At 42.5% G+C, this 26,523-nt stretch overlaps 1 protein-coding gene across 1 annotated transcript in view; it reads right to left on the bottom strand.

Moving 5' to 3' along the window:
- Positions 1 to 668: 668 nt before the first annotated feature.
- Positions 669 to 26,523, bottom strand: part of LOC115099616 (IgGFc-binding protein-like) — a 277,960-nt gene continuing 252,105 nt past the window's right edge. Inside the window, exons 85-93 of the mRNA XM_029617348.1 lie at positions 25,166 to 25,374; positions 17,738 to 17,882; positions 13,951 to 14,201; positions 12,269 to 12,398; positions 6,850 to 7,018; positions 3,139 to 3,318; positions 1,368 to 1,498; positions 949 to 1,148; positions 669 to 674 (exon numbers count right to left, since the gene is read on the bottom strand). Coding sequence (XP_029473208.1) covers positions 669 to 674; positions 949 to 1,148; positions 1,368 to 1,498; positions 3,139 to 3,318; positions 6,850 to 7,018; positions 12,269 to 12,398; positions 13,951 to 14,201; positions 17,738 to 17,882; positions 25,166 to 25,374 — 1,421 coding nt within the window. The remainder of the gene's footprint in view (positions 675 to 948; positions 1,149 to 1,367; positions 1,499 to 3,138; positions 3,319 to 6,849; positions 7,019 to 12,268; positions 12,399 to 13,950; positions 14,202 to 17,737; positions 17,883 to 25,165; positions 25,375 to 26,523) is intronic.

Genomic DNA, 26,523 nt, shown 5'->3' with positions numbered 1-26,523 from the left:
CCTGTTAGACTATTATGTTCCTCAAGACAGGGATTCATTGTACCTGTTGATGTGTTAGTTGGGCTGTCCCAGGGGCTCGGTGGCAGTGCACGGTGCTACCGTGTGGCGGGGCCCCAGTTCTGTCCCGCTCCTCGGGTTGGCCAGGGGATGCTGCAGAGGCAGCGCTCGTAGCCCCTGGGGGGGTAGGGGGAGGCAGCAGAAGCCGCGGTCACTGCTGAAGGACAACACCCGGTAGCCAGAATCGGGGGCCCGTGACCGCGGGAATCAGGAAGGAGCCCGGGTGCCTGTCCCACACCCCGGACGAGGACCTTCGCTGCAATGACTGGACAGGGCGGCAGGGGAGGATATAAAATAGGGGCGAAAATCCCCAGATGCAAATGGATGCTGATGGCGCCAGAATCCAGCCCTGGTTTTGGTTGGGTTAGAGGTACAAAGTCGCAGATGGAAACTGCCAGGCAAAAAAAAAAAGAAAAGCAGCCTGTGCTAGGAGATTTCAGTCTCTGCCATGTGGTTTTCTTGCCCCTCTGGAAAAGCGTGGAGGGCCATTTCAACTCCCACTGCTTTTTGTACTCTAGAACCCTGTTCTCAAACATTTTTGGAAATTAAACCCTGAGCCTAATGTGATTTAAAAAAACCCTTAAGGGCCATACATCTCCTCACATTTTTTTTTAAACCTGTAGGAGCGAAGTGAAGAAGATTAAACGAAAACTGTACAAAGTCAAGGAAGGAAGTGGGGAGCTGATAGGGGAAAAACATCCGATAGCTTACACGCCACCCGCCTTTGTGATTCGCTTATTTGGAACGTACGCTTGCATTAACCCAAAGTGGAAAGGGCTCAGGACCTGGCTGAAATCTTCTAGGGAGGGGGGGGGGAAAAGCTAAAGACCCCTGCCTGCAGCTTGGCGTTCTTTGTCGGCCGGCGCAGGTGCACAGGAGCGCAGCCGCTACCTTGTAGTACTTGCTGAGGTAAGTGCAGCCGCAGTCCTTGTAGGGCACGCACTCGAAGCCGCTGAGGACGTGTCCGGGGAGGCACTCGCAGCCTTCCAGACAGGGCAGGTCGCAGTCGGAGGCAGCGGCCAGATTACTGCACGAAGCGGGACAGGCGGCCATGCACTTGCTATATCTGCTGTTAGCAGGACAGTCGATCTCTGTTTATAAATAAATAAATAAATAAATAAATAACCATAAAGTTAAAAAGCAAGAATTAAAAAAAAAAAAAAAAAAATGTTAATATTAAATTAAAGGTGGCAGTAGGTGTGAGAGAGAATTTGCTGCACGCTGCTTGTTAAAAAAAACAACTTCATATTTATGAAGAGAAAGACAAAAAATTTTAGCAGTCAGTACAGGTCATAGTCAAGTTTTCTTACCACATCCACTGCTCTCTCTCCAGTCCCCTAAAGTGATCCCAGCTTCTTGGCAAGCTACTGCATATTGCTCTAGATTACTGCATAGCATGGCTCTGTTTTCAATGTTTGTACACAGGTCAAAGATGCAGTTCCTATGGAGAAAATTTAAAAAAGCGTTTAATAAAACCCCCCTAATGCTATGTTACTTCTTTCATTTTGTTTGGAAGCCTATATAATAAACTTAGCACCTGTGTTCAGAGGTTTTAGAGCTCACATTAAGCAAAACGCAATTTACCAACATGGTACAAAACTGATGGTAATTCCTGCATACGCAGGCGTACTAACACCTGGCACATCTGCATATTGTAAGCAGGTATATAGTGCTATCTCATTCTTCATTACCATGCTATTTACTAAAGGCGTGCAACCAGAAGTTTACTTTGATGCACATTTGTAGCATGTGAAATGTAACTTCTGGTCGCAGTCAGTAGCTAGCATGTGAACCCGGCACAACTGGATTAGCCCATTAGCACTTTTACAGAAGGGGGGAAGGCAGCGTCCTGAACCTGCCCGTTTTCTGGCAGGCACAGTCTTGACCCCCACCCTACTCGGAAGTCAAACCCCTCCACTTGAAATGTAGTAACCACCTCCAGAAATGGAAAAGTGGCTGGAGAAGAGCAGGCCTATTCTGTTCCTGCCATTTCATTGGTCCTATGTGAATGGTGGCTCTGCTGCCTCACACCCTGAACCACATGCTGTCTCGCACTCTGGATCACATGCTGTCTCGCACCCTGAACCACATGCTGTCTTGCACTCTGGTCCACCGTGCTGCTCCAACCACTTCCACAGTCATAGAGAGAGTGAGGATGCGCTTTCTCCAGCAGGGTGGATATTGCACGTTGCAATGGGGGTGTGTGTGAGGCTGACCTTTAGTGGTGGGTGGTTGACTTTGGGGCGTGGGATATTGTGGCTTTTTCCAAGGGAGCGGGGAGTCATCAAGGGAGGGCTTGAACTCAGGTGGACAGGAAAGTAAGGTCTGTGCTGGGATTCGAGGGGCAATTGGAAGAGAAGGGAATCAGAGGCAGGCTGGGGTAGATGTTCCCCTCATGCTACCCAGACCTTTAATTTTGTGTTGGTTAGGACAAGGGAATGTGGAAGTATAAAGAGAGTGCTTGCACTTTAAGGACTAGGACCATTTTAATGCGGCTTTTTGATCGCACAAGCTTCGTACATTGGGCACAGGTGAAACACCTGCTAAAGTAGGTGCTTCCAATTTTAACACATTTTCTAATAGATAAGAGCTAGCATGCCTGTTAGGGATTGTGAAATAAGATACATTTAATGCATGCATAAACAAAGCAAAGGAAAATCATACCGTTAGATAAGTCATGCTTGTTAAATTGTTTATGAGCACTGATTTTGGACCCTGGGCGCAGATTTTGCCGCGCGCACACGGCAAGTTATGTACCAAACGTATTGCGACAAAATGGCAGAATCCACATCTCCCTGAAGGAAAATAAGGTTGGACACCGTGGGCGTCACGAGGGAGATCGTTTTTTTAGGGAGTTCCTCGTTGGGAAGATGCTGAAGACATGTCAGTGGCATAGCAAGGGTCTCCTTGTAGAAATGTTTAAGGTCACAGAAACAGCAGACATGTCAATTATCACCCTCTTCTCACCGTCCACTTGTGCGCGGCTGAAAAAAAAATACAAAAAGAGCCCCTCCCCCCCCCACATACATAAACACTCCCCCTCACTATACCACTGATACACGTGGAGTGTCTTTTACTTACAGATTATAGGGGTCTGTGGTAATGATCGCATGGCAAGCTTTAAATGGGCCAGCCGGGACAGCAAGGAGCCCGCAGTAAGAGCTGCCGTTAAACATCTTAAGTTGGCTTGGTGAGCAGCCGATGTGGAATCCGGTGTCCAGCTCCTCGGCATCCAGCTCCTCGTCTAAAGTTACATCTCGTCTAGGATGAAAAAGGGAATAATTGACACTTTTTTTTTTCTCCTTATTGCTGCTTAATATTTATTAAGATGTTACCTTCCAGGAGACAAATGTTATATTTTCTTTGAGCTGTCACAACTTCATGTCCTATTAGATTCTAAAAGCCACAGGGCGGTAGATTTTGTTGAAGGCACTGGATAGAGACCAGGATGCTTAGCTTAAGGATCTTCACTTTCTAAAGAAGTTTACAGGTTTCATCTCCTGGTGTTTAAGTCTTTTTTTTGTTCTTTTTACCTTGATTTCCTTTGCTTGCGCTCCTCGCTTCTTCTTTTCTGGATCCTTCTTATTTAGTAGTCTAATTGAGGGTAGCTGGGGAGCATTCGCTATTTTTTTGTTTTTTAATTTATTTATTTTTCGTTTATTAAGATTGCTTTGATTACTGTATATCTTGAAATGCGCATTGAAAAAAAAAGGTGTTAATTGCCAAATAATTTCTGCTAGCCTAAGGCCATGTCATATGCTGCGTTAATATTTATTTATTTATTTATTTATTTATTAGTTTTTATATACCGGGGTTCCTGTATAAAATACATATCACCTCGGTTTACAAGGAAATGAAACTAACGCCTCGCAGGGCGATTTACATTGAAACGAGAAAAACACTTCAAACAGGTAACAGATAAAGAGGTGGGCATAACAGGGATTATAGGAAGAAACTATAGAAACGACATGTGTTTAGCATGTCCAATTTGTTTTGATAATGCTGCTGGGAAAACTATGTACAAACCTATGTACAGGGGGGAGGTGGTTCAAAGTCTATCCTTTGGTAGAATACAGAGATTGTATTCTTTCGACTCTTAGATGTCCGGGAATGCTTGTGCGAAAAGCCAGGTCTTTAGCTTCTTTTTGAACGTAGTGTGGCAAGGTTCTATACGAAGATCCGGTGGGAGCGAGTTCCAGAGTATGGGACCCGCAGTGGATAGAGCTCGTTTCCTCAGGGAGGTTTTCGCCGGCTGGGTTACAAGCATGTTCTTATAAGCATTTCTCGTCGGTCTTTTGGAAGTGTGTAGCTGTAGTTGAAAAGTTAAATTGAGAGGAGAGATATTATATAAGGCCTTGTGTATCATCATGATGCTTTTAAAGTGAATCCTGTGTTTAATCGGTAACCAATGCAGGTGCTGGAGGATGGGGGTGATATGATCCCTTTTTTTGGTGTTTGTGAGAATTCTTGCTGTAGCGTTAAGAACCATCTGGAGTGGTTTAGTGGAGCTGGCGGGAAGGCCCAGAAGGAGTGAGTTGCAATAGTCCAGTTTCGGGAGTATGATGGATTGTAGAACCAAGCGGAAGTCTCTGTAGAGTAGTAGTGGTTTTAATTTCTTTATTACCTGTAATTTAAAGAAGCATTCTTTTGTGGTGTTGTTCACGAATTTGTTGAGGCTGAGTCTGTTATCTAGGAGTACACCCAGGTCTCTTACTTGTGGTGATATGATGTCTTTGGAGGTGGCAGGGGATTGGCTGGCTGGTAAGGTGATGGGTGCAGTATGATTTTCAGGAGCTATAATGAGGATTTCGGTTTTGGATTTATTTAGAACCAGGTTGAGGCTGTCGAGTAGGGTGTTGATTTCTGAGAGACATTTATTCCAATATGACATTGTTTTGTGTAAGGATTCAGCAATCGGGATGAGTATTTGTATGTCATCCGCGTATAGGAAGTGAATTAGCTTGAGTTTGGAAAGTAAGTGACAGAGAGGGAGGAGATAAATATTGAAAAGAGTGGGTGAGAGGGATGATCCTTGTGGTACCCCCATCTTGGATTCTATCGGTTGAGACTCTTTGTTGTTTATCTTGACCTTATAACTCCTGTTTTCAAGGAACGATTGGAACCATTTGAATGCTGATCCTGTGATGCTAATGTCCTTTAGACGCTGTAAGAGGCATGAGTGGTTCACGGTGTCAAACGCTGAGGAAAGATCCAGAAGTGCCAGGAGGCAAGGTTGACCTTTTTCCAGATTGAGGAGAATTGTGTCTGATAGAGAGGCTAATAACGATTCTGTGTTACGTGTCTTGCGGAAGCCGAATTGGTTTGTGGTAAGTATATTGTTTTCCTCTAGGAAATCTGAGAGTTGTCTGTTTACAATTTTTTCCATAATTTTGGCTATCATTGGAAGATTTGCTATGGGTCTGAAATTGGCAGGGTCTGTGGTGGAAAGGTTAGGTTTTTTGAGTAGGGGCTTGAGCATTGCCAACTTGAGTTGATGACTTTACTTCTGTCTAGTGAATTATTATATTAAAACATTGGATAAAGTAGTGTGGCTGCTATGTTAGTCTACTTGGATGCACAGAAATAAAGGTCAGTAAACAAAACCAATGATATAAGACGATATCTTTTTATTGGACTAACAATGCATTTCTTGACTAGCATTCGGGAGCTAACACTCACTCTTCTCAGGTCAAAAACCTGAAGTTGTTTTTGGCCTGAGGAAGATCTTGATGACCTAGACTGGGCAAACTGGCGCACTAATTAGTAAAACTGGTAATTTCTCTCACGCATGCATGTTACAAAAATTTACACACAAAAACCGACCCATGCTAAGGAAAGTACACAACTTAAAACTCCACAGGGAGCACAAATGCACACATATAGGAGGCTTGCACCACTTATCCAGATACATTTTGACTTCTCTGGGTAACTAGCAGCTTTGCTGCCACGTAGCTGGATAAGTCTCAAGAACTGCTACTTATCCGGCTATCTTAGCCAGATAAGTGTTAAAAACACTACTTATCCAGTTATGTTATACATACATGCCACGTATCTTTTAAATATGTTGGATAGATTGGATTGGCCACTGTTGGAAACAGGATACTGGGCTTGATGGACCCTTGGTCTGTCCCAGTATGGCAATTTCTCATGACATAGTTTATGTTCTTATACACATATTTTATATAGTGTGCGCATTTGTGTGCACGATATAAAATCCATGTGCATGAGCACATACGTACATATAGCTGTATATATGGGCACACATGTGCATGTACAGTATATCTTTTCAAGTTATTTTCCTTTTTTCTTATTCACTGTTCAGTCAGACAGAGCACCAAATGATACCTACAGTGATTTGGTCTTGTTGCTGTGTTCTGTTAACCAAAGGTATTGCAGTGGTATCAAAGAGGCCTACAAAATCTATGCTCCTGGAGCCACAATACTAAGTATCGAATGACCTACAGAACCTGCATTACTATTCACTATTAACCAGGCAGAGATATTCATTCTGTAAATCATCTCTCAGAGAAATCATACACATTGACTGTAAGAGGAAAGCTTTCAACTTTCTTGTCCTAGTCGTGAACACCTTTGAGGTTCTCAAATCATTCACTCAAGGCTCCCAAACAGATCTGGTTTTCAAAATATCCAATGTAAATATTCATGGGATACATTTGCATGCCGTTGGCTTAAGAATCAAGTTCATTTGCATGTTCTAGTTACTCGGAAAACCAGACTACATTGGAGGACTGTCGAGCTATAATGCGATTTGTCTCCAGAGGCCTAGCTTACCTGAATCTGAATGCTGTTTTCCCGTTCTGGACTTTCCAGCTTTCACCAAACTCATTTACATTTTTAACTAGCGTTCCGTCTGGCTTAGTGAAGTCATTTTTATGTTTCCCATCAAAGTTGCCACATAGTCCTTCCACATTCTTCTTGTATGTGTTGGGTAGAGTAATATCTATCACAATGTACAAAAAAAACAAACAACAAAACCCCACATTTACAAAACAAATCCACATCAAAGATGATACAAACAACAGAAAAAGAAGTGACTGTTCCAAAATACGGTGCATGGAGCTCGCATTCAAGATGGATTAAGGCATCAAATCAAGAAACTTAGGTCTGATTCCAGCAAAGCTAAGAAAAAATATTTTAAAACAATTTTTTCTTAGCCAGGCTAATGTCAGATTGTCAGTGACTCCTCTCTGATTCTGTTATGCATTAACCTTCACCTGACCCCTGTGGAGCAGAACCCAGTTACTCTTTTTGTTCATGACAAACCGGTGATAAAATGTTGAGAGATCGCACTGACTTGGTGTCCAACATCTTCTCAGATCTGAGAACTTTGTGAGTTTTTATTTTTGAATACCTTTCCTTAAGGTTTGCCACACTGGATAAAAAGCCGAGGCATAGAATATCAGATTAGTGCATATTTATAATTAACAAATTTATCACAAATTGCCCTGGGGCTCCATCAACCCAATTTATTTTGGCACTTGGAAACTAGACAGCAAAAAATATTTTTATTTTGACAAAATAGCAGATATTTGGGGAATATTTCCTCAACGACAATAAGGTTCTAGATGTTTTCCAGTCCGGTTTCCATAGAGGCCGCTGCAGAGTCATGGACCTCCCTGTGCTGGATGAGATTTGGGCGTTGCAGTACAAGGAGGAGAGCACTGATGTTGGCGCTACTGGATGTTTCGACGACCTTCAAATCCTTGAATCATGAGACCTTGTTATCATGGCTGAAGGGTAGGATTAGGGGAGAACTTAAGTCAGTTGATATGAGTCTTTTCTCGTGAATTCTGTTTTTCAGGTTCGGGTGGAATCAGAGTTGTCCAGATGGAGGCAGTTGAATTTGGAAGTTCTGCAGGGATCCTCCCTCTCTCCAGTTTTGTTTAATGTCTATTTACGTTATTTAGGCCAGGTGATAAGGGAGTCTGGGATTGGTTTTAGGGTTATGCAGACATCCATTTGTTTATAACCTTACAGCCGAATTCTGATGAGGCATTGGAGACTTTGTGGGCAGTGGGCGAGTGGCGCTCTCACAGCAAATTATCGCTGAATTGGACGAAGACAGAGGCTCTATTGATTAGTCATTCTGGGAAGGCATGTTACTATCCCAATATCTCAGGAAGTGAGGGATTTAGGGATGCTGCTGGACTGTTGCGTTGTCGTTGAACCCTCAAACCAGAGCTAACCACGAACAGCGCTTTCTAAGCTACAATTATTTCCTGCCTTATCTTCTTTCCAGCTTGTTGCAAGCTTCCAAGTTCTCTTCCCTGTTGATTGTAACTTTGACTCATTCCTACTTACTGTTTATCTTTCGTTTACTTGAATAGTTACCCCAGTTTTTTATTCTTGTTAATTGTAAACCGATCCGATATGGTTATTTACTATGAAGGTCGGTATATAAAACTGTTAAATAAATAAATAAATAAATTAGTGTGCAGATTCAAGCCATTTTTGGAGCCTACAGACTTCAGATCAGTTTTGCAATTGTTGGTGTGTCCTGGGGAGGGCTACTGTAACGCAGTTATATTTGGGTCTGCCTAGCTCTCCGATTCGTGTTTTACAGATTATTCAGAGTGCAGCAGCTCAGGTCATATCTGGGCATGGTTAGGACTGGATTTCTCTAGTTTTTTACAGGATTTACCCAGGCCTATTTTGGTGGAGACTCAGATTTAAAGTTGCAGGACTGAATTTTAAGGCTCTTGTGGGGAGGGGGGGTGGGGCTGCTAGTTATCTTGGGTTACCCTTTTGTGCCTTATGAAGCGACCTATTCTCTGCCTTCGTCAAGCCCCGACATGTTTTGTTTCTCTTCAGGGCTTCATTTGTAGAGAACAAGGAAGTGGAACTGTGGAGTAGGTGGTGGGGGCAGGACAGAAAGTGGGAGGAAGCGGGGCTGGGGAAGGCTGTGATGTGTCTGACGGGGAGGGACCAGGTGCCAACTCTCTGGTACACACACACACACACACACACACACACCTATACATGTATGTTCAGCATAATGCAAACGCATCCAGGAGCAGCAGAAGCAGTGGGGCTGACAGGCGTTCACCTCTCGACCCCTTACCCTTTTTTCCAGGCTCCGTCATGACCTGCCTTTCAATTGTACCAGGAAACTGAACAAAAAAAAAAATCAAGGCCGCGTGGCAGCTCTCATCTCTGCAGCAGCAGCTCTCTCTGATCTGCTTTCTCTGGGTGGAAGAACTAATCCTGCCACCCCCGGCTCTGCTCCATTTCTGCAGGGAGCTGGGACTGACTTATGTCGCCAGCTGTGCTTCCGTTTCCTTTTATTTATTTATTTTTTTTTTGGGGGGGGGGCAGAACTGATTTATACCGCCAGCTCTACTCTGTCTCCTTGGGTCCTAGGGGAAAAAAAAGGTGGCAGAAACAAAGCCCTGTGTAACAGATCAAAAATAGGTTGAATTAGCAGAAGTTTGAAACTTGTGGTTTTTTTCCAAGGCCGGCGCTGAAGCAGGTAAGTTTCAGACGTGTGCTAATTCAACCTCTCTTTGCGTCTGTGGCATTTGCTTCGGGATCTCCCCCTTCCCCCTCCTGAGCCCTGCGGAAGAGGGAGGGTGAGGGGGACCCAGAGGGGCAAAGTCTGGATTAGAGTAGACCTAAGCTCTGTCTGCTTCAGTTTTGCCCTCTCTCTCTCTCCTCCTATTCCTTGCAGCCTGCCGGAAGTGGAAGGGATCAGCAGGACAACCCCCTGCTGCTCGACCTCTTAAATCTGAAAACAAGTGGTGGATCCGTGTTCCAGGCCATTCCCCCCACAAATTAAGCCCTGGCTTCTCTTCACATGTTCCCAGGCTAGCTGGCGCAGGGCCTTCCCTTGAATGGGTACTGAGTTATGGAAAGCCCTGCCACAGGAACTTCGTCAAGACTTTGACCTTCTTCGTTTTCAAAAACAGGTCAAAGCTATGCTCAAGTGTTTGCACAAGTTTAATTGGTTAGAGTTTTAAAGGGGGATGAGGGATGGGGTTTATTTTTTTTTTGGCAGGTTGGAGTTTGTCTTTTTTTGACACCTGATGTGAAAGGATCTTTATTGTTATGAGGATTTCTTGTGGTCATAAGTGCTTCTGTACAGATTGTTGTTGGAACGCTTTGTTTATTTTGTATTGTCTGCTTTGTTTAGTATGGATTTTTATGTTTTTTTCTAAGGTTTTGATTATAGTAAGCCGCTATGAGCATGGTTCTCTCTGGCTTATCAAGTAATAATTATGCATAGATAAATAAATAGTTATGAAAAATAATATTGGCCCAAGAAAACAGCAAGAGAAATCACCATAGATGCTTCACTAGCAACTTCCACTCTGCCCACATGACCGCAAACACTCATTCACTCAAACACATAATCTTGAATGGCCCTGGGCACAATTATCAACAGAGAAATCCCTTTGCTAGTTGCTTTGCTTTTTGGGTCTGATTTTTCAAAGCCGTTCATACATATAAAAGATGGTTTTATGCATGTAAATAGCTGTCATAAACTAGCCTGGGCTTAGTGCATGTAGGTTTCCCACATCCTTTTATGTGCACCGAGGAGAGGAGTTCTGGTTTGGCGGAGTTGGGACTTATACACATACTTTTTTTTAATTTCCCAAAGTATGCACATAAGTCACATCCTGTGAAGATGAGGTGTGACTTTGTGCGAGTTATTCTGTGCGCGTGCGAGGCCACTTACTCGTGCATAAGTTCACTTTGAACCTTTGGGGGTAACGTCCTGCACGTAAAAGGCCCGTTTGGACTTGACAGCAATGCACAGTTATAAAATTACCCCTCTCCATGCGTTCTTTGTGCAATAGTCTTCCAGGTGGAGAGCAGAGCACACCCACACACACACACACACACACACACTGCTCTGCTCTGCTCTCACATTTGGAACATTTGTAGGGATTTATAGCATCAGCTTCCAAATGCCATAGTTGATGATGGCTTCCTGTGGAGCAGGGCTGTTTAATTATTTTACAACACATCAAATTGAGGCAGAGCAGTGAGTGGAGTATGTGTAAATGTTTGTAGCTTTACTGCCCATGAACTGAGTTGACGAAATGAGGGTCGGTGTTCAAAGAAACATTCAGTACTTCAGTTAGGTGCCTACGTTTGGGCAAATTTTCAACTGAACTAAGGCGTCTTGAGTTTTAGGATGAAGATTTCCCTGCTATTCATTCTTCTAGATTTAGGCACCTAGCACAATGCAAAGTGCCCAACTTATTTTCCCCTAACCTAACCCTGCCCCTGACCCCAGTCACCTTTTGGCCACCAAATTTAGGATCCTTGTGAAACAAGGTGCCTCAGTTTAGGGGCTCAGCCCAGCTCAGTTGTTAAATACACTGATTTAGGTACCTAACTCCCGGATTAAGTGCTTAAACACCTCGTGGTGTGTCAGCGTGCTCAGTGTCCTTCCTCCATTTAATTCCAGATGATGATGATGATGATAATATCAGGAGAGTGACACTGGAATAAGAGGGGGGAGGGGGGGAGTGATTTTATAACATAGAAAATGTCTGCAGAAAAAGGATCCAAGTGCTCCATTCAGTCTGCTCAGCAATCTTTTTTTTTTAATGTTTTATTTTCTTCTTAGGGTAATTCTTGCTCTGTGCAGGTTTCCTCAGTCAACGTGGGTTTTCCTTTTCTTTGTCTCCATCATTTAGCTTCTAGGAATCCTGTGTTTCTCCCATGCTTTCTTGAATTCCATCGCTGTCCCTGTCCTCACCACCTCCTCTGGGAGGGGAAATCTATGCATCCATTACCATTTTCGTGAAGAAATACTTCCTGGCATGGGTCCTAGCTCGATCCCCTTGGAGCTTCATATTAAACCCTTGCTCCACGGTTTTCTTTCCATCAAAAAAAAAGGTTTCATTCTTATGCATTAATAATACCTTTCAGGTACTAAAAGTCCGTATCATATCACATCTATCTCTCCTGAATGATATGATGCAGACTTTTGAGCAGAGTTGTTTAAAACCTAAATAAAAGGACTATATTTGGTTTTCCCCAAATATTCAGGGCCTCAGAGCTGTGGGGTTTTCAACGTAGGATTTGATTATTTTTATTCAGTGTGGTTGAAGGATATATTTCTGCTGGAAATTTTTTTCTAAGTCCTGAGTTTGGATGGATCGAGCACCCGATTTTCTTATCCGTTAAAATGTTTAATGTAAGGAAAGTTTCTGCAGTGCTATTCCAGGCCCATCATTACCTGCATTTTCAACGCCATCAAAACAGACCGATAAACCAAAATCTGTTTCCGTGCAAATTCTTGTTGACCTTTGGAATATACGAATTCCGTCGTGAGGCTGGGCAGGAGGATCTATTCTCACGCCGTCAAACTGATTTAGAAAACAAAAAATGAGATCAAATCTGACATCAGAAACAGTCTTTCAAAGTGGAAGAAAACGGCTAATATAGGGATGAATAACTGCTCCTCGAGTTCTGCAGACATGTCTGGTTTGCAAGATGTCCTGCAAGCCAGACCTGTTTGTAGCTATTGAGGACCAGAGATAGCTATTCCTGGTTAACAAGCAATACACCCGTATATCAACACACCAGTAAAAACAATAATTCTCACTACTCAACCAAACGCCTAACATCCATCGATACACCTCAACCATACCACTCTAACATCCTACGTCGTACTACCAGACTCTCCAATCAACCATCAATGTTACTCAACGTTAATGATCATGATACATTACTACCTTATACCAATATTTATTTATTTATTATTTTACTTATATTTATCACTGATTATTTTATTATTATCTAATTATACCCTTAATATTCCTTACTTATTTTACTATTATTTACTTATATTTACCCATCAATCAACCTAAATGATTATGCAATACTGTTACTATATGTCACACAAAGCTTCCAATGCCAATCAATGTTACTCAGTGTTTCTAATATTTATAATGTTTACATTGGTACTTAATGTTGATTAGTTCATCGATGTTTTAATGTAATTCATTGTTACAAGTGTAAACCGGAGTGAAGGATGACTCCAAACTTCGGTATAAAAAAACATACAAATAAATAAAACAATGTGCCAGATAATATATGTGTGTGTCTGTTATGTATGTTTGCATGTGTATATATTCTCTCTCATATATGCATATAACAGATATAAACTGCCATGTTAAATTAAAGATATCATTTTACGGTTGAACGTGGCTTTTATATGCCCATAACATTGCATAATTACTTAATTATGTTTTACAAAGAAATCTAGTTGGCACTGAAAAAAAATTTTACATGCTGTTTTAAGAGCCTTTCTAATCCTCCAACAAAGGTTTGCATTGACAGTTCTTGGGGGGAGGGGAGAAGACTGCATTATTAAATATGGTAATGTGCAGAACGATGTCTCCTATCAAATGGCATCTCCTAAGACCCTGAGAGATTAATGGGCCTTTAGTCTGACCCAGTCTGACAAGCTCTTCAGTCTCACTATTGTTATTGGAGTACTTTGGGATGTCTATAGTATAATATTCTACTATCGGAAGTGTTTTTGGTCAAGCACATAAAGCCCGATATTAATGCTTAAAGATGGGTCAATCTTCAGATCACAATCCAAAAAAAAAAAAAAAAGGTACTTTCTAGGGGGTGGGCTTTTTTTCTGGATGGCAATATGTGATCAGATATTAGGACATCCAGTCAAGTGGAGGAAAAATATTACTCTGTGCCCTCTATGATCATGGAGTTAATTTTACCCTGATTTTATTGGATCACTCAAATCTAATCATGAAACACACAAAAAAAAAAAAAGCCTGTGGACAGGAAAATGCGCTGATATGACCTTTCCTTTTCACATCACATCACAAAAACGTGCCCATTATTACGATAGGGTTTTGGGGGGGCATTCCCAGTTGCATAGTTCCTTACCACAAGTTGCTTCTTCTGCTTGAAGAGCACAGTATGATTGTATACTTTGGTGCTGATCTCCTTGAGGAAGGAAACCCCTGCTTTTTCAATCAAGGGTGCATTCTTGCCTTCAATGCTGAACTGCTGCAGCCTGTCGGAAAGGGCCGCAGACGTCTGAAGCACGATGTACGTATTCTTGCCTTGGAAGTGATGCACTAAGCCATCAAAGGTCAAGTAATGAGGATCGCCAGTGACCGAACACTTCCCAAAACCTAGAGGAGGGAGAATGAACCCATCTGGTAAGTTATGCAATGCACTGTTGTCGGAACGCAAGGCAGCGGCAGAGACTTCACTGCGACTGTGAAACACCGTCTTGTTGTCTTTTTCATGACTTGAAATGGTGTACTATACGCCTTGCCCCGTAACTTTACCGCTGTTGATGGTTATCAGTCTTAACAGAAGCATGAGCACCAAAACTATCCGCGGGAAGTGTGAAAGAGTGCAGATGACCACAGCACTTCCAGACACCTCATGAATATAATTTCACCCCTGACTGCTCTAAAGTGATAAGTGCCTAACAGCCAGGCCGATGCAATAAGCCGAGCAGCATTAAAAAAAAAACTTCCCAGCACACATTTTTAACGCTCAGGTTAAAAATGTTTTAAACTCCCGATGCAGTAAACTAATGTTATGCAAATGCTTCTGGAGTTAAAAAATGTGGAAAAGCTTTAAAATGTGTGTTTGGCCATTTTAACTCAGGAAGGGGTGGAGGAGGGGTGAACATCTGTTACAGCTGTGGCCACCACTTAGCTGGATTCATTCTGATTTATCTGTCTGTCATGCATGGGTCACTACTACTTGCCTGGATATCCAGCTATCTGGCAGCTTTTACCCTCTGCCAGATAGATAAGTCGATACTTATCCAGGTAGGTGGCAGCATCTGCTACTTAGCTGGATAAGTCAGTACTTATCTGCAGACATTCTTAAACTTTTTTTTTTAAAGCCTTTTTCCCCTTTTTTAGGGGTTTTAAGTGCCAGCGCAGTAGCACTGGAAACATCAACGCCAGCTCTGACTTGGAGTTAAATTTCCAGCGCTATAAAATGTGCGCTGGCCCTGCTGCAGTCTCTTTCTGCATTGGGGAGTACCGCTCAATGTCCTCATTTGCACGGGAATTAAATGCGAGGGCGCTAAGCAGTACCTCCCGATTCGGAGCGCGCATTTTCCAGGCGCACAACCTTCTTGCTGCACGGGGAGTACGTTTTCGTGCAGAAAATACGCACTGAAATTCAGGCAAAAAGGTGCCAAATAACAATAATGAACACATCTTTCTGCATCGGCCTATAAGCGTGAGAGGTGAACAGGATGTCCCCTGGGCAGGTGAGTGGTATCGGAGAGCTTTGTAGAAGTCAGGATTGCACGGCTTAAAAATAAAAGTGAGCTTTAAAAGCCGCCTAGAAAGGAAAATCCCTATGGTCTTACTATCCTCTTAGTTGGATGCTAATTTTATTGTATTGTAAAATGTGTGTCAGAGGTTTGTACACAGTTCCAATACCGTGTTTCTCAATTACAACTGAAATTTAAAATAAAGGAAACTGGCTTGAAAATTTGCCCTCTTAGTTGCTGGGGATGCATGCACGTCGCGCACAACAGCAGGAGCGGTGATTTTGGCTTGCCTGTAACCCTGCACTGTCTGCAGCTGGGTAGAAGGCCAATGTGCCCAGTGCCTCTGAACGAACATTTGGTATTTTATTTTGAAACTGGCTGCATGCTAGGGGGCTGCCCTTTCAGGCAGCATGAAAATTGTTCTTTGCCATAAATAATAGAAGATGCCAAATAACAATAATGAGATTTGAAATCCACAAAAAAAAAAAAAAAATCTTCTAGCGCAGATCTGGTAACTTGGCCTTTCTAAGCTTGGTCCTTGCTTCTAATACATATGCAATTAGCTCACACAATGTTCTCAGATTTTTTTTTAGATCAAGCTCCTCCTTTTCCTTTCTCCTTTCTGTAATATTTTAGCCTCCTTCCTTCCAAAAAAGGTAAGTTAACTTTTTTTTTTTTTTTTTTTTTAAATTGCAGTGCAATGAAGTGGCTCGGATCATTATTTCCACGTGAAGGTTAGGTGAAAACGTTTCCTCGTGGCAGACTTTGCGCTGTGGAGGGCCCCAAGCTTCTGCCATCCCTGTGATTTTGTTTAATCTTTATTTATGCCTGCTTGGCAACAATCATCGCTTTATTTAATACCATCTACAGGAAGATATAGGGCCTGATTTTAAAAAGCGTTTGCATGCGCAAAAAACTGGGTTTCACTGGAGGAAATGCACTTTACCCGTGTAATTGGGCTTTTGAAAATTGCTACAACATATTCCATTGACTTGGCCATAGGACTTAACTCGCGTAGGTGCACGCTGCTTGAGTAACTGGCTTTTGAAAATTGCTACAATAGCCGTTACATTTACGCACGTTAACTCCTTTTGAAAATTACCCCCTTAGCTAGTACTGTAAAGTCAGTTAGCTCCATGCACATATGCAAGCAGTACTTGGATGCAGGGCGACCATTTGGTGCTGAACATGCAGAACTCTGCTGCTTCAGCTGTAAATCAACTGTTACGTCACAAGTTTTGGAGCGGTTAGAGAATGTTTCGCCTTGTTGGCGCCTCTCAGCTCTGGGCTGCCCGTGCGCCAACAGATTAATGCTGTGCTGAAGACTCCTCCTTTCATAAACCGCGTTTAATCCGAGAGATCAGAATTTTGGTTGATAAAAATGGTTTTAGAACTGCTGAGTGATCCTTGGTCCTAGGGACAATTGATTATTGGAGTGCTCTTTTCAAAAGTCTTCTGAAGAATCTGTGCTCGTCAGATTCTGCGGAATGCCGCTGCGCGTTTGATTATGGGTTGTCGTGTCAGGGGATCATATATTGTCAAGACTGAAAGAGCTTGACTGGCTTCCTGAAGTTACAGGTCCAGTTTGAAAATTCTTACTATGCAGATGCAAAGCGCTTAATGCCTTTCAGAGAAAATAATAAGGCATGTTGCCACTCCTGCCCTCTGAAATCACAAGGAATTATTCCTGTGATCAAGTTTGTTCGCCTTCAGGATTCCAGAAAGTGCATGTTTTCTGTTGTTGGGCCCTCTTTATAGCACTCACTCCCCAAAATCATGGTCCCAGTACAATCTTTCGGAAAGTATTGGAAAGCTTACTTTTTAATCTCAGCTTTTAGTCAGGGGGTTACATTTAAATTTTTTGAAGTTACCTATTAAGTTTTAGGTATGATTATTTATTATTATGTTTTATGTCTGTACTTTGTTTTCAGTCTTGTTTGTTGAAAGATATTACCTGCTGAGAACAGCATTATTTGTATAATGTGGGCTGTAAGTTTTAAAATAAATATATATATAAAGTTAGTTATTCTTTTCCCCTGGCTTTCACGATACATCCTGCAATCCCCCTCTTCTCCCCTCTCAGTGCCAGTGAGCTAACCTTCAGTGCCAGGGGCAAAAAATGAAATGCTACAGATGGGCGTGGAAATGCCCAGGTCAGATGCAATGGCATGTGGCTCTCTCCCACATTAAGTTCACTGAGAGGAACAGAGCTGTTCCAGGATTCTTGCAGGTGGTCCAGGGATTCCTCGTGGCCATGCAAAGCTTTTCAGTGGATGGTGCCATGAAGGAGGCAGCATCTCCATATCCATGTATAATATCATTCTGGTTAAGGTGTTTGAGGTCCCTGTTTTAATGCCAAAAGGATACTTTTATATCAGAAATAGTACTGAATGTGTAGAGGATGTGAAAATAAATTTTACCTACCTGTTGGTTTGCAGGCATAATTTCCTTTGTTATTCAGAACACAGCTCTCACCCGGCTCACAACCATAACTTCTGCACTTGATCTCGCCACCCTTCTTGCACTGACATTTTTGGACACAGTGTGGTGTTATCCAGCTCTCACCAACCTGGAATATAACAAGCCGCTAAAATAACCTCGCTTTTTATTCTATTACGGCATTTCATTCCACTAACACAGAACTGCAAGTTGTACAAACATTTCTAAAAATACTGAGCATACTTATTCATTTAGAATACCCCACTTCTTATTTTCTCATTAAAATGCAGTAATTTTATTAAAATGATATTTGGATCAGCTAGAAGATCAATTCAAGAATTCATCCAGTCATTGATCTGAGCAAAAAAATAAAATAAGTTCCTGATAGCCACTGAAAGAATGAGCATTTGAAAGCTGAGCTGTTGGAGGGAGTGGTCTGGTGGTTAGAGCAAAGGGCTGAGAACCACGGAAATCAGGATTCAAATCCCAGCTCCCAAACTGACCTTGGACATGAACATAACATAAGAAATGCCATACTTGGTCAGACCAAGAATCCTTCAAGCCCAGTATCCTATTTCCAACAGTGGCCAATCCAAGTCACAAGTACCTGGCAAATACCCAAACATTAGATAGATCACAATTACCATAATAGCAGTTTATGGATTTAACCTCTAGGAACTTATCCAAACCTTTTTAAAACCCAGTAACACTAACTGCTGTAACCACATCCTCTGGCAATGAATTCCAGAGTTTAACTATACGCTGAGTGGAAAAAGAATTTCCTTTGATTTGTTTTAAATGAGCTACTTGCTAATTTCATGGAGTGCCCCTTGGTCCTTCTATTCTCTGAGAGAGTAAATAACTGATTTACATTAACTTGTTCGTCCTTTCATGGTTTTGTACACTTCTATCATATCCCCCCTCAGTCATCTCTTCTCCAAACTGAACAGCTCTAACTTCTTTAGCCTTTCCTCATAGGGGAGCTGTTCCATCCCCTTTATCATTTTGGCCGCCCTTCTCTGCACTTTCTCCAGTGCAGCTATATCCTTTTTGAGATGCGGTGACCAGAATTGCACACAGTATTCAAGGTGCGGTCTCACCATGGAGCAATACAGAGGCATTATGACATCCTCCATTTTATTTTCCATTCCCTTCCTAATAATTCATAACATTCTGTTTGCTTTTATTGATCACCACAGCACACTGGGCCAACAATTTCAATGTATTATCCACTATGATGCCTAGAGCTCTAACATTGTGTAACTACAGCAAGGGTTATTTTTTTCCTATATGCATCACTTTGCACTTGTCCACATTAAATTTCATCTCCCATTTGGATGTCCAATTTTCCAATCTCACAAGGTCCTCCTGCAATTCATCAATCCTCTGCTTGAGATTTAACTACTCTGCATAATGTAATGTCATCCGCAAATTTGATCACCTCACTCTTCGTATCCCTTTCCAGATCATTTATAAATAATATATTAAAAAGCACCAGTCCAAGTACAGATCCCTGAGGCATGATATCATCCATTGATTAAAATGGCACGATAGTAAATTATGGACAAGAGGTCATAATAGGTTAACCAGCAAGCGGTGTGATGAGTCCAGAGGTTAGGAGGGCTCCATATATTACACGACTGGGCTGACGATCTTTGCGAAGGGCTGTACAGGTTCAACTGAATTCACCGTTCGGATATTGGCTATGACCTTTTCAATAATGCGATACAGGAAACTCTCGAATCTTTCCTTAAGTTGAAGAGGCTGCAGCTTTAGGGAGAGCATGAGGCAAGTGTCACTACCTCATGCTGGTGGCGGATGTACGAGCCGGTGGGCCGAATTGGTAGGCCTTGGGTGGGCTCCCTTGCTAGGCGACACGGCGGGTGGCACCGGGGACACGGTTTGTGTCAGAAGGCGGAAAGCGGCTCATGCAGGGTAGAGTAGTTTATTGTTATGATAATAATGTTGTAATAAAGCTGCGGCCTTTTCATCCATCAGAGTCTCTGCTTCATTTTGTCAGGGGTTATGGTTCCGGGGAAGGAGGGGGCGTGGGTATTCGCAGTCCATGCACCACGGCCCACAAGTAACAGCGAGGCCACGATTAGGCATGCGCGCCCCGACTTCACATTGATCACCTTTTTGGGCCACGCACACGCACGACCCCCACACGCCACTCCCGTCCCATTGGAGCGGGAGCGACATCATCGGGGCGCGACGCGCGCACACCACAGCTCCTTTTAAAGCCCGGCCCCCACCTTGCTCCCTCCTTTTCCCCTGCACTTTCGCCGAGTTCATGTCACTTTACCTCCCCATTGCTCAGGTGCCAGCTTTCATTGTAAGCTGTTTTTGGGCAGGAATATATTGTATCTGGACTATAATAATGCTGTAAGCTGCCTTTGATTTTCTGATGGCATGGATTAGGTGAAACCCAATGGAAATTCAGACATTATGGTACAAATTTATCAAAAAGTTACACTGCGGTGCTAATATTGCTCCAGATTGAGTCAATGAAAATTTCCCAGTGGGAAAACTGCAGTACAAGATTCAATCAATTGTTTGCACTGGAGCAAAACTTTAATCGTTCTTCTGCATTGTTGATAGCATTTTTTTGAACAAAAGTGCCAGAGAAATGAATATTTTCATTAAGAAACCCAGAAGCTCATTAATTCTGAGCCTGGCTTTCAGCTACACAGCGATTTGCCAGCAGCAGGGTTGAATCAGAGTAGCCAGGAGGGAAGGAATTTGTTCTTCTACCAGAAATTCTGCTTGGATGTTCACAATAAAAATATGACCCATGTATCATTATTTATTTATGTATTTAAAAGTCTTTATATACCGCCTATAATGGAACAATCATGCTAGGTGGTTTACAGCAAAACACACGCATTAAAAACAAATAATAACAAACCAAAACATACACGCAAACAAATAATAATTAAACCAAGCGTAATATAGAAACCTTAGTGCCTAAAAAAAACAAAACAGATCCTTTCAGCTTTTTTCTAAAACACTTAGAATCAGTGATATCCCCAGGTTCCAAGGGTAATTCGTTCCAAAAATATGGCCAATGACAGAAAACACCCTCTTACACATAGCCTGCAAGCAGAGAGTTTTCATGGTGGGAACTAATAGTAAACCTTTGTCAGTAAACCTTAAGGTATGCTGAGGGACATACCTTATCCACTTTTTTGCCAAATGGCAAGACTATGCTCTTGAAGATCCTTGTAGACTAAGGTTACCTGCTTAAACTGAATCCTCTGAGTGACAGTAAGCCAGTGTTGTTGGAGCACTGGAGTAATTGCTCTTTAATTGGATGTACTTAGGTAGTCCTACATGTAAACAATTACAATAGTCTACTGTGGTCAAAATAAAAGCTTGAACTGTAGATCTAAAATAAGCAATAGACAAATATTTTAAAGAATTGATAACTCTGTCACGAAATAGAAGAATGTGAGTTTGGTACTACATAGCCCATAAGGTATGGGTCAGGACATGAAGGTAGAAGCAGAGATGCCCACCGGGTGGAACAGAAGTACAAAGTCTTCACCTAAACTAGACCCCTTCTCCGCAGGTTGAGTCCTTGGGTTCTGGGAACCAGCAGGGCTTGGGAAAACCAACCATAATGAGGTTGAAGCTTTGGCGATAGTCTAGGCAAGACAATGTTCAGGGAATGCGCAAGGCATGTGGCGGACAGCAGAGATAATATCCAGACAATGGTCAAAACAGGTGGCAGACAGCAGAGACGATATCCAGGGAATGGTCAAGGCAGGGAAGTAATCCAGGATGGTGGAGACAGAGAAGAGGAGCACATCAGAGAGATAACCAACCAGATAGGGCCATAACCAACCAGATCTCTCATTAGCCATTTCTGTCTAATGAGAGATAACCAACCAGATAGGACATAACCAACCAGATAAGGCCCACAGAACAGGGTAGTGCAGACAAGACACCGGAACAAGGCAAGGCAGGACTGGAACACAGGATCATGGCAGGGCAACAAGTCACTGGAATAATGGCAAGGCAGGACTGGAACACAGGATCAAGGCAGGGCAACAAGTCACTGGAATAATGGCAAGGCAGGACTGGGACACAGGATGAAGGCAGGGCAACAAGTCACTGGAATAATGGCAAGGCAGGACTGGAATGTTGGAACACAGTGAAGCAGGATGAAACAGGAGCAACTAGCACCATCAGGAACACTGGAAGACCTGTTGCTGAGGCAAAGATCAGGAGTGGGAGCCGCATTTAATACACCAGGAAGCTGATGTCATCGAGGATCGCCATGGAGACTCCTCCTACCACTGAACCTTTAACATGGAGACATGCATGCAGCTTCATCGGCGGTTTGTGGCCTAAGGACCCAGACTGTAGTGGTAAGGGACACAGGTTGAACACCGCAGCCAGTGGCACATTGCACTCTGAGTTTGAAAAAAGATGATTTTATGACAACACAAAGCTGAGGCTTGAAAGAAAAGATGGAATCTATTAAGAAACCAAGATAATGAATGATGGGAAAAGTAAGAAGCACACCTTCAACAGTAACACCAAACAAACAGAATGGAAAGGGTTGCTTACTTAACCACAGTGGTTCGGTTTTAGTAAGATCTAAACTCAAACCATTTTGCCTGACATACAGCTAACTATTGTCTTACTCACAGCAGTCAATGATCTCGGGAAAAACTAGCTCAATATGCCACCATCTCTGCACAGCGAATATCACCGCCGCAAGAGGTAAGAATGGTCTGCATTGTCAAAGGTAGCAGAAATATCCATGGAAACCAAGATGATAGATTTCCCCTGGTTTAAATGCACCAAAATCAATGTAATCTGATAAAACTAACGAGAGTTTCCAGTGCTATGATTGGCACAGAAACCAAACTGGCTTAGATGCAAAATATTATGGGTCTGTATGAAATCAGTAAGCTGTGATTAACTTCATCATGAGTTTGGTGAGTGTGGGGAGGTTAGAGATAGCCCTATAACTGGAAACTGAGTCAGCAGGTAAATTGGCCTTTTTCAATGCTGGTGTAATCACAGCTCTTTTGCAGAAAGGAGGGAACAACGCCCTGGGTAAAGGATAAGTTTACAATGGCAGTAATAATATCTAAAAAATGAGACTGCAAAACAAGCAAGATACCAACATGACAAGGATCGAGTGGCCAATGTGATGCCCTAAGCAATTTTAGTGTCTTCTCCACTTCAGAGCTAGAAATGACCTTAAACTGAGACCAGAGATTGACTCGAGTTAGTCTCTGTGGGTGTAGAAACACTAAAATTAACGACAGCAGCTGGCTGCGCTAGAGAAACCTTGTCCAAGAGAAGCAAATAGTTCACAATCCAAAACTAGACATCGCTGAGTTGTCGGAGGCTGGCTGAGTCAATCTGTTAACTATTTCAAAAGGTTTGTGGCGGCAATTGAGTAATGACTGCAAATATGATATATAATAAGACCTTTTATGTGAAGCAAAAATAGTCCGATACTGTGAACATGCCTGAATGAAGTTCGCTTTCGCAGAGTCAGTCATGTGGCTACGCTAATACCGCTCGGCCCTTCTCGTAAGCCATTTCTGTCTAATGAGCTACTCCGAGAACCAAGGAACTCGTTTCCTAACCGTAGAGAATTTCATTTCCTTAAGGGGCGGCTACAATGGCTAGAACATTAATCCATGCACCATTAAAAGTGCTGGTTGATGTCATCAGAAATAACAGTATAAGAGGCCCATTCAGAAGCAAACTTATCCAGGTCTAGATACCCCAAGAAATCATCAGCAATCACAGTGCTAAACCCTGCCTCTAAGCTGGGTATTCGCCCATGGCATTGTGAATGATGATTGCTATTAATGTACAATAACACGGTCAAGAAAATAGGGAAGGAATTAATTCAATGACAGCCATAACAGAGACTTCTCCATTTTCACCCTGATTTCATTTCAAGGACAGCTCCATTGTTAGATGGCTTCTTGGATTCATATAAACTCCGCCTTTGGCTAGTATTCAGACTGGAGGCAAGGTTAAGGATCATGGTCACTGGTCGCCGCATCTCAAAAAAGATATAATTGCGAAGGATAAGGTACAGAGAAGGGCTACCAAAATAATAAGGGGAATGGAACAGCTCCCCTATGAGGAAAGACTCTTCAGCTTGGAGAAGAGACGGCTGAGGGGGGATATGATAGAGGTGTTTAAAATCATGAGAGGTCTAGAACGGGTAGATTTGAATCGGTTATTTACTCTTTCGATAGTAGAAAGACTAGGGGGCACTCCATGAAGTTAGCATTTGGCACATTTAAAACTAATTGTAGAAAGTTCTTTTTTACTCAATGCACAATTAAACTCTGGAATTTGTTGCCAGAGGATGTGGTTAGTGCAGTTAGTATAGCTGTGTTTAAAAAAGGATTGGATAAGTTCTTGGAGGAGAAGTCCATTACCTGCTATTAATTAAGTTGACTTAGAAAATAGCCACTGCTATTAGCAACAGTAACATGGAATAGACTTAGTTTTTGAGTACTTGCCAGGTTCTTATGGCCTGGATTGGCCACTGTTGGAAACAGGATGCTGGGCTTGATGGACCCTTCGTCTGACCCAGTATGGCATGTTCTTATGTGCTTATGTCATGATTATTTGACTCATCTTTAATTCCTAACCCACTTTTACTGTGCGGTGGGGGGAGTACATATTTATGTACTCTGTGGGATAGTTTAAAAAAAAAAACATTTATGTGCATAAATGGAGTTTTTGAAAATGATACGGGGGTTGTGCATGGAAGCAATTTCACATGTGCTATCCCACATACGACAAAGAGGTGTCCCTGGGGAGCCAAACTGGAGCAGCGGAATCATTGGAAGCCCCCTGGGGATAGGGAAATACCTGAAGTACCTGAATGCAATCCGCTTCGAAGTGTCACGAAAGGCGGGATTTAAAGAGCAAAAACTGAATAAATAAATAAAGTTTTTCCACGTGTACTTTCGATTTTCAAAAGCATGCGCATAAAAATATTCACACCTGCTCTCTAGCAGGCATAACTGTATACACACCCGTAGCGCGCTAAGACGCGCACAGTCCCACTAACGTTCAAAGCAGGCTTAGGCATCAGCTTTGAACATTATGGCCGAAGTCCGTGTATGCAAACGTCAGCCCTGTGAGGGATGCTATAAAATTGAGCTCCGGTAGTATTCACGCGCCATCTTTCCGGAGTCAGTCAAGTCGGGCTCACACAGTTACACTTTTTTTTTTTAATTGAAACAAATGCCTTAATGTTATGTTATGATTCCATTCTGTGGCTTGGTGGAATCACAGTGAAACAAACTTTTCACTGTTCCTGTGTAAAGCGCAAAGAAAATTTGACTCCCCCCCCCTCTACATTTAAAGAAAGAGAAATTTGGTAGAACAAAAAAACGCAAAATTAGAGTGACGTACGGTATAGTAGTTGTCCTTGTCATCTCTGCACCCGCAGTCGCCCAGGGGTACGCATTGGTCATCGCTCAGCACGTGTCCATCGTCGCAGATACAGCCTTCCATACAGGCCACCGGCTTATCACAGGTGCCAGATGCATAGATGTCATTACAGGTGGGTGGGCAGGGAGGAGCACAGTCAGTGTAATGGCTGTTGGTAGGGCACGGCAGAGCTGTAAGGAAAAGAAATTATGGAGCTTCATTAACCGTGAAAGAATGATCTGTGACAAGAGATTCGTTAGGGGAGGTAATTTTCAAAGGAGTTATACACGTAAAAAACGTAGGATATGATAGCTTATCGTCCGACGTTGCGGAAGAGTCCAGTGTAATCTTGAAAGCTCATGCACCACAACAGCGACTTTGAATAATTATCTGTGTCCAAGAAATGCTTTTAACCTGCTAAGGATCTGCTTTAATCCCAGATCCATTACAGCCATAAGCATTCTCTATCTCACTTGTCAAACAATACTCATATTTTATTAACACACTTGGCTAAGAAAATCCTGTATTCTGTGCAGCCAAACAGGTTTTCATCTGTAATTTTTTAAAATTAATAATAACTAAGGGGAGGGGCATTTGCTAGCAGCCTGGTAGGATGAACTGAGAACTCGAGAGCTAGCCAAGGGCTATCTATGTTACTATCTATGTTACTACAGCCCTAATACCAGCAAATACCAAACTGACCCCATTATAATTACTATCCTAAACCTTCCCCCTTATAGTTACTGTCATTAAATAGAGCTTGCACTCAGAAATGGCCCTTTACAAAATTACCCGTCCAATATGAGGATAAAATTTTACGTGCACATCTCATGGACAGAGCAGAGGCATTCCAGGGGCGGGGTTAGCTTGCACTCAAATGCACATATTTTTTGCATTTCCAGAAGGATGCGCATAAAATTTGCTGAGAAATTTCTGTGCACAATTTAGCAGTTGTAATTGTGAGCAGGTAGTTCTGGTAGGTTCATTTTGAAAGAATGCATGTACTTCACCCATGAAAACCGCTGTAACATGTGTACCTATTTGCCATTGAATTTGTGCAGGCTGTGACAAAATTACCTCCATGGCAAACAGCGTGAAGATTCAGAGGTCCACACTCAAAGGGGATTCTTCAGTTAAGTTTACACTTAGCTGGATAAGCCCCAAGGTTTGAATTGCTCACCCCACTGAACAGGTAAGCTTTTTAGCCAGGTAGGTCATTACCTGGCTGAAACTACCAGTTGTCAGCTGGAAAGCAGCACTTGGCCCAGTCTGCTCAGTCGCCCTCTCTCTGACCATCTCCCTCTTTTCTGCTTTCTACTGTCCTAAGCATCCATGAATTC

This window comes from Rhinatrema bivittatum, chromosome 9 (assembly GCF_901001135.1).
Source record: "Rhinatrema bivittatum chromosome 9, aRhiBiv1.1, whole genome shotgun sequence".
Classification (NCBI taxonomy): Eukaryota; Metazoa; Chordata; class Amphibia; order Gymnophiona; family Rhinatrematidae; genus Rhinatrema; species Rhinatrema bivittatum.
The sequence above is the reverse complement of the archived record's forward strand: the minus strand, read 5'-3'. Positions and strand labels throughout refer to the sequence as shown.